Genomic DNA, 14055 nt, shown 5'->3' with positions numbered 1-14055 from the left:
TTGATGAGCAGGAATCTCATCAAATCTGCCAAGTCACACCCATATGAATGTGTCTCCAAGGTAGTTTCCTGAAGGGCAATAGACCCATGAGGTAGTTATACCCTAGCTTGCATGCTACAAAATTTAACCTCAAGTTTTCTGCTTGAAGAACATGAAAACCCTACTTTAGATCAAACATTAAAAGGGATGTGCATCAAATGCCTAGATTAAGTTCTCTCAGAAACAAATTTTACAAGAAATGTTTTCAAACAAATGGCGTCAAATCTCACAAAATGCCCCAAAAACTAGATCTTGCCACACTATCTTTTTGTAGATGTGACATAAAGTGTTACATTCAAAAGATCAAGAACCACTTATGCTTCAAACTTCTCAATAAGCATAGACATCTTTCTTAGTTAGGATGAGATAGTATTATTTATGTCCATAGGCGACCAAAACAATATGTCAATAGGATTAGAAAATATATCAGTTACAAACATAATATGGGAGTGCAATGACTCTCTTTGAAACCTACAAGATAAAAGAGATAGAAATGAGAATAAATAGAAAGAGTGTAAGAAAGGGTGACCCAAGTAAACCCTAGAAAAGAAAGAACCACTACTTAGCATTAGGCATACGGTAGAGGTACAAGTAGATTATCAAGCAGAAACATACCTTCATCCACATTAATCATGAAGATATCAATTGAATGCTTGACGATGTCATCAGGGGAGCATATCATAGACTGAAATGTTAGCAAATATAATTTCATTTTCTATATAGGTTTTACAATATATGCAGAAAATCTGGAGACTACAGACTTTGAGAGATCGAGACAAACATATATGCTAACTCCTATAGTGCTTGGAATTTGGTAGAGTAATGTAACATTCCAAGGAATAATAAAGGCAGTTCCCAAAACCAATAAACAAACAAAACGCATTTAAATTGGGTTAAGCAGCATCATTGTAGCTTGGAAGTTTGTTTACATACTGTTAATCAAAGTTAGAATTGAGGCGGTTAGATTGCTGCTATATATCCACAGCATTCATCAACTCATTCTCAATTGTATCAATGCAATCACCGACTGACTTGCTAAACATCATAGCTTCTGCGAGTTTGGATCGAGCTTGTTCATGGCGACGCAGGAGTGTTATTGTATTTAGAACTGCCCACCGTATTTGTGAATCTGCTTTCTTTTGAGTGAAGCTTAAACTTTTCAGTAAGTTATCCAGCTGGTTGCACAGGAACAGAAACATAAAACACTATAGTAACAACCTCTGTCCCAAGGACTTCCAATTAAAGATCGTACAGAAACATTATTGAAGGGCCGCATTTAGAAAATTATTTTCTGTCCTTAAAATAAAGGTTTGAATTGAATTATGCACACATATTTACATAAAATTAAAACATTGACTTGAAAAAGTTCACATATTTGCACAAGGAACAAATGATCATTGTTGGTTGATTGTTCAGTAGAAGTCTAGTGTGGACAATTTGAAAACTTCAGAAAGAGGAAAACTCAATGTACTTTTCAACAACATTAGCAGATGAGTAGGGAGAATATGGAAAAAAAAAAAAAGGTGAGATGAGGGGCAGAAGTCATTGCAAGAGGGTTGTGAAGAAAAGACATTGTTATTAAGGGATTGGGCTGAAAGCTGAGATAGAAAGCAGGGATGGCTGTCTGCCAACTGGAGCTGGAAGGGATGCTGCTTAGACATCATAGCATCTTATAACTGACAGGTTAGTTTCTTTTTAGCTTTTGTTTACAAGATGTCATGGATTCCAATCATGAGTTACCCTTGGTAAAGAGATACATGCAGATTTAAAAATATAAACACCTGTGATTTTCAAGCATACCTTTTGACTGTAAAAAATTCAAACTATCAAAGTGAGAAATAACCTGTTTTATGTCGGCAATACCTCCCTCTGCCAAACCAAAGAGCAGATACTCAACGGCCACACCAGCTAATGCAATACATGAATAATTGCTCAAAGTCTGTAATGATCACAGCCAAAATAAATATGTTAGATCAACTCGCCAAATATACAGATCATCCATCCATTAAAATGGTGAGCACATCCATGGCGAAAAGAATACATCCATGAAGGAAATCAACTCACTCTAATGAACAAAGGAATACTGTTGATACAAAAGGAAATGCTCTGAATAATGCATTAGGGATGGTATCTTTGTTGATAAATAAATGACAGGACTGCCATTTCCTGAGCTGTTTCATCAAAACAATGGGGATTTTCAAAGAACTTGGCAAGGATACACTTCCTGGATGAATCCTGAGATAAACCAGGTCTGCAGAACATGGCCTGAGACAGATATAGTTGGAAAACAAGAAAATAAAAATACACACAAAACCCTTGGACAAGACCCTTGAGCCCTGAGGAAAGTTTCAACTTTCTAAAAGCTCAAAAGGGCAATTTTATAAACAAGGTGTCATGGTTTTGTTAGTTTTTGTAGCATCAGAGGTGTTCTAGTCTCGAAATTTTGTGGAAAGGCTAAAACACAGGAGTTCTCCATAATCTAGAAATTGTTTCTAGAAATTCCACCTGGAAGTGCCTCAATTAGATTATTAGCCTATTTTAATATATTTCCTAAGTCTAAACTTTGGAAGAGGTGTTAATTAATCAATATTAATTGAGATAAGGTGTGAATCATCTAAAAACTCACACGGATCAACTCTGATATGATCTTAGTCATTGATTAAGATTTAATCTTGGCCATTGGAGTCCCAATAGAAGATTAGAAGAAGAAGTCGATGAGTAGATGGAGAACACACACAGTTGAGATCGATTTCCTTGGAGAGTTCGATTTTTCCAGAGAGCAGTTGTTGCCGAAAGAGTTTGAGCTTCAGAAGGGAAGCAGAGATAGAGAGGCGCAGGTACAATGAAGCTGGAGGAAGATTTTTTCAAATCCGATGAGTGTGAAAATTCCAAACCGGAATCCTCTTGCAGCAACTAATATTATTTCTCCTAATTGCTAATTAATTAACAATTTATCTGCTACGACAAATATCGAAATAAATACACTGCAACCTTCACAAATAAAACTATGGAAAAAATAATGCGCTGGAAACTAAGAAATGTTAGCACACACATAAAAATAACACAATTATTTTTGGACAAAGGTCCCCGGAAAAACCCAACTTGGGAAAACCGATGCAACAATTGAGGGTATTATTATTATGTCGCGGTGAGAAAATATGAGTACAACTAGATGCCAAAATCTAGCAATCCTACAGAGAAAAATACTGGAAAAAATCTAGTGAGAAATTTTCCTCACCCCACAGCGAAACTCCCGACGCAACTTTCCTTCAGAAATTCGGCCCTCTGACCCTCTGCGTCAGCCTCTGCACCACTCTGCACAACTTGCTGGACGTCAAGCCTCTGACTGGTCTCTGATGAAGTCATTTCGCCTTCTGTTGGCCGGAAAGATGCTTCTCTGACACTTTGGGACTCCTTCCCGGCCTCTGGAACTGAAGACATCTCTCCCTCTCAACGAATTGATCTTGCCTCTAGAGATTGTTGTGCTACCCTAACGTTAGCCTCTCTGTGGCTCTTCTGCCTCTCTGCAAATGCACTCGCTGAATCTGGAATGCCTCCTCCAGCCTCACTATCTCTGCCCCTGTTAAAATTGGCAACTAGGGCCAAACTCCACATGGGTCATCTTATTTATGACAACTGATATTTTTCTTGGATTCCTCTCTTCGAGAGGTGTAGGATTGATCTAAATATCATCCGATTCTGACATGTACAAATGAAGTTATGAATTTATTTTGATTATGGTCAAATTGTCAAGGTCGGCCAGCAAACTTATGTAGGCTCAGAAGCCCAACAATCACGTCTATTCATCCTCAACGTTGCATATAAATAGAAGGCGACTTAGCCTCATTTGGACACACTCATCTTCACACTTCTCTCTCTCTCTCCTCATTGATTGGGTACGGAATTGTGGGCCTCTCTCTCTCCACATGTCCGAAATTTCAGGAGAGTGAAATTTTAGGAGGCCGAAATTTCAAGAAACCGGATTTCTTGACTGTTGACCAGCATTGACTGCAACTATAGTTGATTGCAAGTAAGTTGTTTGACCAGACTTTGACTAGGCTAAACTTGACTATTTTGAGGGTTGTTTTATCTTGTTGTTTGGAGGCTAAAGTTGATTGAAGTGTTATAAATGATCAGATTTGTAAATTCTACTATCTCTCTCTGCTGAACTATTGAAGACTAAAAGAAGATTTGATCAAGGGTTTCCCCATATTGGGGTTTGTCCCTCACTGGTGCCACATCTTGTGTCCTCTTGTCTTGGCTTGTCTTCTACTGTTTATGTTTATGTTCTATCTGCATTTTACTATCATGTTGATGTGATTGCTAATCTGAATATTGATACTGGGCTAATAAAGAAATTGAAGTAAAATTGCTCTAAAGCATAGATACCATTGTTGTCTAAAATTAACAACCCCTCACTCACTACTTCGATCTCTAGCTCTCTCTGACAACTGATTGTTGCTACTATGGAACTTGATCTGCCAAGAAATCAAACTGTTCAAGTGTCTCAATTGATCTTTGCATCACCACATCGACCTCATCTTATAATCCTCTGTTGGAGCACCAACAACCAAGATTAAAACATAATCAATGGTTAGGATCATCTTTGGATCGATCAATGTGAGTTTCTAGATGATTCTCGCCTTGATTTAATTAAATACTAATTAATCAACCATATTCCCTAAGTTTAAACTTAGGAAATATTTAAAAACTGGTTAATAATCTAATTAAGTCATTTCTAGGCGAAATTTCCAAAAACGATTTCTAGTTTTTGGAGATCTCATGTATTCTAGCCTCTCCACAAAAGTTCAAGGCTAGAACACATTCGATGCTACAAAAAGTAACAGTGAGTACATTGCAAAGAGGCTAAAATTTCTCCAAGAAGATGCGCAAAGGCAACACAGAAGCTACAGAGGGCAGTTTGATTTTGTTGGGGTGAAGTTGGTTATCAGTTTCAAAGGCCAGAAGACATGTCCAGAGTGCCGCAGAGACCATTTCCTAGTCAACAGTAAGAAGTTCAGAGCTAAAGCATTCGAGGGATTGCGTAGAGGGGACATAGGGTCTGCGCGGAGATAGGTGGAAGACTTGCTTTTCAGAGGCAGCCAAGTGTCGAGATTGCTTAGAGAGAGGGTAATTTCCCTCAAATAATTTTGGTCAGTATTTTCTCTACAAGATAGCCAATATTTGGCATCCAAATTGTACTCAGATTATTTCACTGCTACATAATAATAAAAACCCTCAGTTACTGCACCCGTTTTCCCAAGTCAGGTTTTTCCAGGGACTTTAGTCCAAAAATAAGTGTCAATTTTCATGTGTGTGCTAGCATATTTCTCAGTTTCCAACACTATTATTTTTTGCAGTTTTATTTGTGAAGGTTTTTGACCACTGGAGTGGCACCTGAGGATAATCTAAAGACTCCTTGCCTAAGGATGTACCAAAGGATGTTTGTACCATCAGAGATCATCATACTACCAGAGTTTTTCAACTCTACTTCTTCTTTTTATCATTTTCTGTTGTACTCAAATTCCACAATCCCTGTGGGGACAGCGTAAAAGTAATACTAGTATGAGTCGAGTCATGTAACAGGCCTGGGTAGCTTGGGACCTTATCATCAACTGAGTATTACTCTAGAGTTTCTTTTCACTAGGTTAATCATCTCCTTACGAGGACTTAATAATTAATTGAGTTTTTTCCTCCAAATATACCTCAAAGCCGGAGTACGGCTTAATAGTGAGACCTTAGGTGAGTCCTAGTGTCTAGGGTCAATGTATATTACCATACTAGATCACACAAAACAATTCGTGGACTTTGATTAGGTCTAGGGGGTCAGTTTTTTTTTTATTTTTTTTTATTTCCAGCAATGCGGAAATTAGAATAAAAATTGTATATGAAATGTAATAAGTGATGTCTAGAGAAGTTGTATGGGGTATCAGTAATAAAAATTGCACCTCTCACCCTCAACTTTCTACTGAAACAAACATGAGGGGTTAAAAATGTGATCTAGACCCTCAAAACCAATGTTTCCTAAGTTTAGTGGAAAAAGTGGCAATAAATTAAGCCAACAATTAAATAAATGGAAAAAAATAAATATCCACACATGCTAAATGATGTGTAAATGAGGTGGAAAATCATGGAGAAGTTAAAGTGAAGTCCCAAGGTGATGTGGACTTGTAAAATCAAGGAAATGACATGTGCTCAAGGAAATCTAATTTCTGGCAATAAATGAGGAATTTGCTTACTTGGAAAATTCAAATTTGTGAAGTTAATGCACATTTGGGAGGATTTGGAAGAATATTTCGTGGAGATCTTTGTGTGAAATTGTCTCCACATTGGTTCCCACCCATATACACTTGTCATTTCATCATGGAATTTGATTTTTCTTGAGGGATTCTTGATGCCACTTCGGAAATTCGAATTTGCATGGAGGTGCTTTGGGATTGTCACTCATTTGCCTTGGGATAGGCTCCTAAGCTTCTATATAATAAGAGATTTGTGCTCTCACTTGTAATCTTTGCAATGACCTATTGTGCTTGGGGAAGCCCTGCTTCTATGTACCTTCATATGAATAAAGAGACTTTGGGGTTCATCCATGATTGTTATCTCTACTTGTTTCCAAGGAGCTCTCATCGTTATTTGGATTTCATAGATCTAAAATCTTTTGAAAGTACTTGTTCTTGCAAGGTTCTCTTTCACATAGTTTATGCATAAGATAAAATATTAAAAAATTAATTTACTTCTTTGAATTTGTGTTTTCATTTCATTATCTAGCTATTCAAGATATTCTCATAAGCTAGACAAGCGATGGGGATCTTTTCCCATCACTTGATTTAGCCTCTATATATTATTTGTAGCATTATCACATATTTACATGCTCTCTTTTTCACACTAACTTTGGTTTTAGTTTTGCAGCCCTAACATTTTTGTTGTATGTTCTCTCAAGCTCCAATTTTCATCTTCAAGGAGGTCGTGGGCATTAGGAGGGCTTGCAAAAGAGGCTAGGTCATGTATCACTTTGGGAGCTTGTATTTCCTAGTTGTAGCACCATCTTCATCTCTCTTGACCTCCCATACTTGAAGGACTTTCCTTGTGGTTTCAAAACCTCATATTGTACTTCCATCAATTGCTTGGGTAGCTCTCAAAGAGCCATTAACCTCATTGTAACAACAAAGTAATAAAAATTTCATTTTGTTTTGGGAGTGTGGGCGTACCCATTGGCATCCCTGTCTCTCCATTTTAAGGAGAGAATCTTAGGTGGATTCATTTGTTAAGTTTTAGCTTTTCCATTTTTGCTTTTACATCACATATGCTTGCTCTAATTGGGAAGTAACACAAAGCACATTTCTCTATTTTCAAGTTTGTTAAAGTTCTTTAAACTTTCACCATTTACAATTGTTGCTCAAGTCTCAAATTTACATTTTACTTTACAAAGTTTGTTCACCATCCATCTTTAGCAACTCAAAATTCTTATGAAGCTTATGCATCTTGCGTTTACTTGAGCAATAATCTTGTGGAACATAATTAATTGAAGCAATCTTTCACATAGCACTTACAATCTCACTTGCACATCATAGTAGGCATTCTAGTTTTAGTTGCACTTTAAAAATTGACCTCCAAGCATAAGCTTGGTTGATAGAAATCGTAGGAAAAGACTTTCTTGGAAAGATTTTCCAATTGGTAGAAGTAAGGTAAAGGCGTGTGGCCCTGCAGTTATGAAGGTGGCATGTCCCCTTGTAGGAACGAAGGCACACACTGGTTGGTAAGACTCAGGGGATAGGTATCATTAATGACACCACCATGTCCTCGCCCCCTCTTTCTTACGGTCACCCCAATTTTTATTCTTTGTAAGAGCTCAAAAGGAGGATCTCTCCCTAGATTAGGCATTTAAATTAAAAAACAACCAAGATAATTGCATCCAATTTTAGCTTAGGTGCATTTCATATTAACACATCTTATTGTTTCACTTGCAAATAGCCATTACACTTGTCATTTCTGAATATGTGTTGAATTGAATACTTTGTTTTGGCAAGTATCATCTCATTCTATATTTTGCAAGTAGAATTCTAATTGGTTTCCTTTGCAAGATATTATTTCCTTGTATGCTTTGAATTAACAAGTGATCATATATCTTGAAAGCATCTTTATACCTTGTATTGATTATTTTATTGTGCTAACATCCTTTGTTTCATTTTCAGGATTGTTTGTGCTTCTATTTGGAAGCATTTCATTCATTTTGAGCAAGTATCTTTCATTTTTTAGCAATATTTTAAGGCACTGGTTTTCCATATGCTTATTGTTATCTCATGTGTTGATGGTTATTTTTGACTCACATTGTTCATATTATATTTGTTTGTAATCTCAAAAAGTAATCCATTTCAGTCTAATATCTCCTAGAAACTTCACATCCTTTTTTAACTTAGTTTTCCATTTAGGGACCACCCCCTTAGCTAACCTAGGAGATAGCTTGAACGGAGAGAGTTGGGAACAAGCCACAGCCCCACCTCTTTAATTTGCCACCAGCCACACCTTGTGGGGTTAAGGGCTTTTCTCACTAACTGGTAGGTATGTGTGACAAGCGGAAACAAAGGTTGCAGTGTGATTTATTCAATATTTATTGTAGAAAATAAATTGTTAATTAATTAATAATTAGAAGAATTAATTCCAATTGTTGTAATAGGATTTCAGACTTCGAATTTTCAAGCCTATCAAGATAACATGATATCTAGGAAATTTCATTCATCTAATAATGGCCCATACAAATAATAAGCTAAATAGACACAATTCCACATTTCGTACATGCAGCAATTAGCCCTAATTATAGCAAAATTCAAATAGATGTAGCAACAAGAAAATAGCATTAAATTTGTTCTTACAATGTTAGAGAGTATATCCAACTAGCATCACATTTGAAAATAAGAAGCTCCAAGATAGAAATAGGCCAAATCCATACATCAAAATTCATCCATCATCCAAAATAATCCTCGAAGGAAAAAGTGTGAAATTATCTAAAGATAGAGAGATCCCAAGTCAAGTGATGATACAAATGAATCCAACTAACTCCTATTTATACGCTAATTAGGAGTTTGATTTAGCTAATGAGCCTACATTAGCTCCTATAAATAAAATAAAGTGCAAATGACCTAACTTTGGTGACAAGCCCACCAAACTAGCTCACAAATGAAAAGATAAACGTCTCAAGAAGACAAATAATAATCTATGCGTGTCGCAGGGCCCTCTAAGAGGCCTAATGAGGCCCATGGGTGTATAGGACCCTCAAAAGTAGTGGACAGGGGGTTGGCCCCTTGTAATAACCTGTGGTGCTCCAAATGACATGTGGGGGCAAACAAGTGTCCTCACGAGTCTCCAAACAAATCGAAGATACCTGTAGGTCACCCTCAAGGGCCAACATGACAATGTAGGAGATGCCACATCATCGTAGAAGTCTTGGATCATCTGTCAAGTGTATGGTGTAGATCTGGGGCCAACTGGCCATGATGGATCAGGGGTATCCTCCTCATCCAATGAGTGAACCATGAACAATCTCTGAATGGTTGTGGGGATCCATGAACTGCAAGCTACTATTGTGGAGGCCCATGGATCTCAACACTCACCACATATGTGCCAATGTAGCCCTCTCGAGGATTAGGACCTCGTATAGAGAGACCAAACCCCAAATGGAAACCATCAATCCTGCATAAGATCCAATGCATCCCCTAGGATTCTAGTACAACAAGTCATTAGAGAAATCAAGTAAATGAGCTTACCTAACCATGGACCACAGGTGGGGACTTCATAATGGCCTGCCCTTCCATAATGAGCTTCGGGATGTGCCAATGTCTCCTAAACTCCCAATGGAGTTAACCAAGTACCCCATTAGGTGGTTTCTGCTTCTAAAGGGGATAATATAGTCAAGGTACATCGGTCAAAGGTGGTGGCATGTGGAAAATAGGTGAATGAAATAAGGAATAAGAGGGGGCAGCTCTGGGTCACATCTTGGAGCACAAGGATAGCTAATAAGAGGGAAGCCCACACTTGGGTTTATAAGGTGCAGGAGGGAGCAATCGTGGTACATGAGGTACCCTAACCTTGATTGTTCCACCCTTATTTATGTGTATTTTGTCCTTTTATGATTTCCTTTATTAGCTGCTCTGTTGGGTTATGTTATATTCTTTCCACGACTAGCCCACGTAGATAACTGGGGGGTTAGAAGGGGGGCGAAGCCCCCCTTTTGTTGCGCCGATTGCATAGCGGGAGGGGGTCACAGGGGGTTTGACGGGTGCAAGTAACCCGTTTTGGACCCTATGTTAGGTTGGGTGGACCTACCTATGGTTTTGTGCATGATTTTCGCACATGGTTTTCAATGCGATGGTTTTCAGTCCATGGTTTTGGACGCGATGGTTTTCGATCCATGGTTTTGGACGCGATGGTTTTCGATCCATGGTATTGGATGCTTAGACATGTATAAATATGTATTGTAACATTAAAAGGAACATAATGAAAAATCAAGCTGGTAGTCCCGATTTTGGGATCTAGCGGAAAATCTCTGTGTATATGTGTTTTATGTGTTATGCTCTCGCATTGTTTATTTTCTATGTTTTAGAATTCGTATGCAGGTAATTTTTGTACAGGGTTAAAACCTATATTTGGTATCAGAGTTGTTTTGGCTTCAAGGGGGCGCCTTTGTTGCTGACGGGTTTCGCTCGGGCCTGTGGTAGACCCCGTTCAGTGGGAGATCTGCGTGATCGATTCTGGTGGTGAAAGAAGACGGTGAGCAGTGGAAAGATAGAGATCGAGAAATTCAATGGTCAGAGTTTTGAGTTGTGGAAACTCAAGATGGAGGATCTGTTGGTGGATAAAGATCAGTGGATCGCGGTAGATCCAGGTACTAAACCAATGGGAGGGTCTGATGAAGAATGGAAGAAGTTGGATCGGAAGGCAAAGAGCACAATACGATTGTGTATCTCAGATTCAGTATTGTTGAATGTATCAGGGGAAGCTACGACGAAGGCTTTGTGGGACAAGTTAGGGACTTTGTACCAATCTAAGTCTCTGGTGAATAAACTGTTCCTACGGAAAAAGCTATATAACCTGAGGATGAAAGATGGAGACTCGGTGACAGAGCATCTGAATGCGTTTAATACTGTGGTAAGTCAGTTATCATCTGTTGATATAAAAATTTCAAATGAAGATAAGTGCATTAGTTTGTTGTGTTCTCTACCAGATTCGTGGGATAGTATGGTTATTACAATAGGTAGAAATGCAACTGCCTTGTAGTTTGATGAAATAGTGTCATGCTGACGAAGGAGATGAGACAGAAAAATATGGAGAGCCAGAATAGTGATGCCTTGTCTGTACGAGGACGGTCCCAGAACAGAAACAAAAAAACGTCATCGAGTGGGAGATCTAAATCTAGAGGGAGATCTAAATCTCCAGGAAAACCTGTAAAGGTGGTGTGCTGGAAATGCGGAAAGGAAGGGAACTACAAAAGGAATGTAAATCTAAAGCTCCTGACAAAGGAAAGGACTCTGAAGATGCTCCTTCTGCAGAGGCAAAAACCACCTCAGATGAAGGTGGGGATGTGTACTTGGCTTCTTCAAGTACACATGTAGATCATGAGACATGGTTGATTGACTCAGGTGCATCCTTTCACTTCACTCCCCATAGAGAGTGGTTCTGCGAGTATGAGAAATACGATGGTGGTGATGTCTTTTTAGGGGATGATAGGAAGGCTAGAATCGTTGGTCGCGGAAAAGTAAAGTTGAAGTTGCAAGGTGGAAGGGTTAGAACACTTCTGGGTGTTCTACATATTCCTGCATTGGCCAGAAATCTGATTTCTGTAAGCAAGCTGGATGATGCAAGTGTAAAAACAGTGTTTGAGAAGGATACCTGCAAGATGGTTCGAGGAGCACTGGTATTGATGCGGGGAGTTCGGATTGGAACTCTGTACAAGCTGCAAGGTAGCACTGTTGTTGATGGGTGCAATCGTTTTATGGTTCTTGAAAGTGGAGTAGAAAATCTAATGGTCTTTGGAGAGAAGACCATGCTGTGGCATCAAAGACTTGGACATATTGGAGAGAAGGGGCTTCAAATACTTCATGGTAAAGTTACGGTAGAAGGTATGAGTAATAGCTCTCTGGATTTTGATTTCTATGAAAATTGTGTATATGGGAAGCAGAATCGGGTGAGTTTCCCCTCTGGTGGTAAGAGGGCGAAACAGATATTAGAGCTTGTGCACAGTGATGTGTTTGGCCCTGTGAAGGTTCCATCACTGGGTAAGTTTGTGTACTATGTATCATTTATAGATGACTTCTCAAGGAATACATGGATATATTTCCTTAAAAAGAAATCTGAAGTCTTTGACAGGTTTAAAGAATTTAAGGCTCTGGTGGAAAACCAGACAGAGAAGAAGATAAATTTGTTGAGGACAGATAACGGTGGAGAGTTTTGCAGTAAGGAATTTGAAGAATTATGTAAGAAGTGTGGTATAGCACGGCAGAAGACTACTCCATATACACCTCAGCAAAATGGAGTTGCAGAAAGAATGAACAAAACATTGATGGAAAGGGCAAGAAGCATACTCAGTGGTGTCAGGTTAGGACAAAAATTCTGGGCAGAGGCGGTGGAGACAGCGTGTTAACTGGTCAATAGATCACCTTCATCAATGTTGAAGATAAGAGTCAAGACTCCACAAGAGGTATGGACTGGTAAGAAACCCTCTCTTTTACATCTGAGGGTATTTGGATGTGATGCATATGTACATGTTTCAAAGGAGAAATGAACCAAGTTAGATAGTAAATCCGAAAAGTGCATCTTTATTGGGTATAAGGATGGTTTAAAGGGTTATAAGCTTTGGAACCCAGTAACAAGGAAGGTTGTGTACAGCCAAGATGTGGTGTTCAAAGAGGTGAAAGATGTTATTAAACATGAAATCCAACCAAAGGAACCTGAGAATATAGAGTTTGAGCTAAAGGAGGAAGAATTAGACTCTACAGCAGAGGAAGAATCAGAAGATGAAGAGCCACAAACTCCGAGTGTGAGAAGATCAGTTCGAGAAAGAAGGCAGCCAGAAAGGTATAGTCCATTTGCTTTCTGTTCAAATTTTGCTTTATCTATTACTGATGATGCTCCCAGAATTGTAAAGGAAGCAGTAGATTCAGAGGATGGAAAACTCTGGAAAGAGGCCATGGTTGATGAAATGGCATCTTTTCACAAAAATGAGGCTTGGGATCTGGTGGAGTTTCCGACTGGAAGGAAACCCATTGGCAGCAAATGGGTGTTCAAGAAGAAGACAAATGCAGAAGGAAAGGTGGAGAAATACAAAGCTCGGTTGGTAGCAAAAGGTTATTCCCAGGTGCCGGGAATTGATTTTGGCAATATTTTTTCTCTTGTTGCCAAGGTAACTTCTATTAGATTACTTTTTTCTATTGTTGCTGTTTTTGATTTTGAGGTAGAACACATGGATGTGAAGACAACATTTCTTCACGAGGATCTCGAAGAGGAGATCTACATGAAGCAACCTGAAGGCTTTGCGGTGAAGGGTATGAAAGCACTAGTATGCATGTTAAAGAAGTCTGTATTGGTTAAAACAGTCACCTAAGCAGATCACTGTGTGTATTTTAAATTAATTGGTGACCGTGTTATTTATCTGGTCTTGTATGTGGATGATATGTTGCTGGTTGGAAATAACAAAGAAATTATCCAGAATTTGAAGACCCATTTGTCCTCCAAATTCGACATGAAAGATCTTTGTGCTACAAACTATATTTTGGGCATGGAAATTAAAAGAGATCAGACAAAGAGGAAGCTCTGGTTAAACCAGAGGAAGCATGTTGAGACAATATTGCAGAGGTTTAATATGAAGGATAGTAAACCGGTGAAGGTTCCTATTCTTGTAGGTGTAAAGTTATCTGCTGAACAGTGTACCAAGACACAAGAAGAGGAAGAGGACATGTCCCGTGTTCCATATGCAAGTGCAGTCGATAGCCTGATATATGCAATGGTCTGTACTAGGCCAGACAT

At 38.6% G+C, this 14055-nt stretch overlaps 1 protein-coding gene across 2 annotated transcripts in view; it reads right to left on the bottom strand.

Annotated features, from left to right (window-relative positions):
- Nucleotides 1–730: 730 nt before the first annotated feature.
- Nucleotides 731–14055, bottom strand: part of LOC149145272 (uncharacterized) — a 446502-nt gene continuing 433177 nt past the window's right edge. For both annotated transcript variants that reach the window (XM_089449292.1, XM_089449293.1), the window contains 2 exons: nucleotides 1883–1978; nucleotides 731–1214 (listed from right to left, as the gene is read on the bottom strand). In XM_089449292.1, the coding sequence (XP_089305418.1) occupies nucleotides 1011–1214; nucleotides 1883–1978 (300 nt within the window). In that variant the 3' untranslated portion in view covers nucleotides 731–1010. The remainder of the gene's footprint in view (nucleotides 1215–1882; nucleotides 1979–14055) is intronic.

Source organism: Pinus tabuliformis, chromosome X (assembly GCF_031772625.1).
Source record: "Pinus tabuliformis cultivar Carrire ecotype Pingquan chromosome X, CPIR1, whole genome shotgun sequence".
NCBI classification, from domain to species: domain Eukaryota; kingdom Viridiplantae; phylum Streptophyta; class Pinopsida; order Pinales; family Pinaceae; genus Pinus; species Pinus tabuliformis.
The sequence above is the reverse complement of the archived record's forward strand: the minus strand, read 5'-3'. Positions and strand labels throughout refer to the sequence as shown.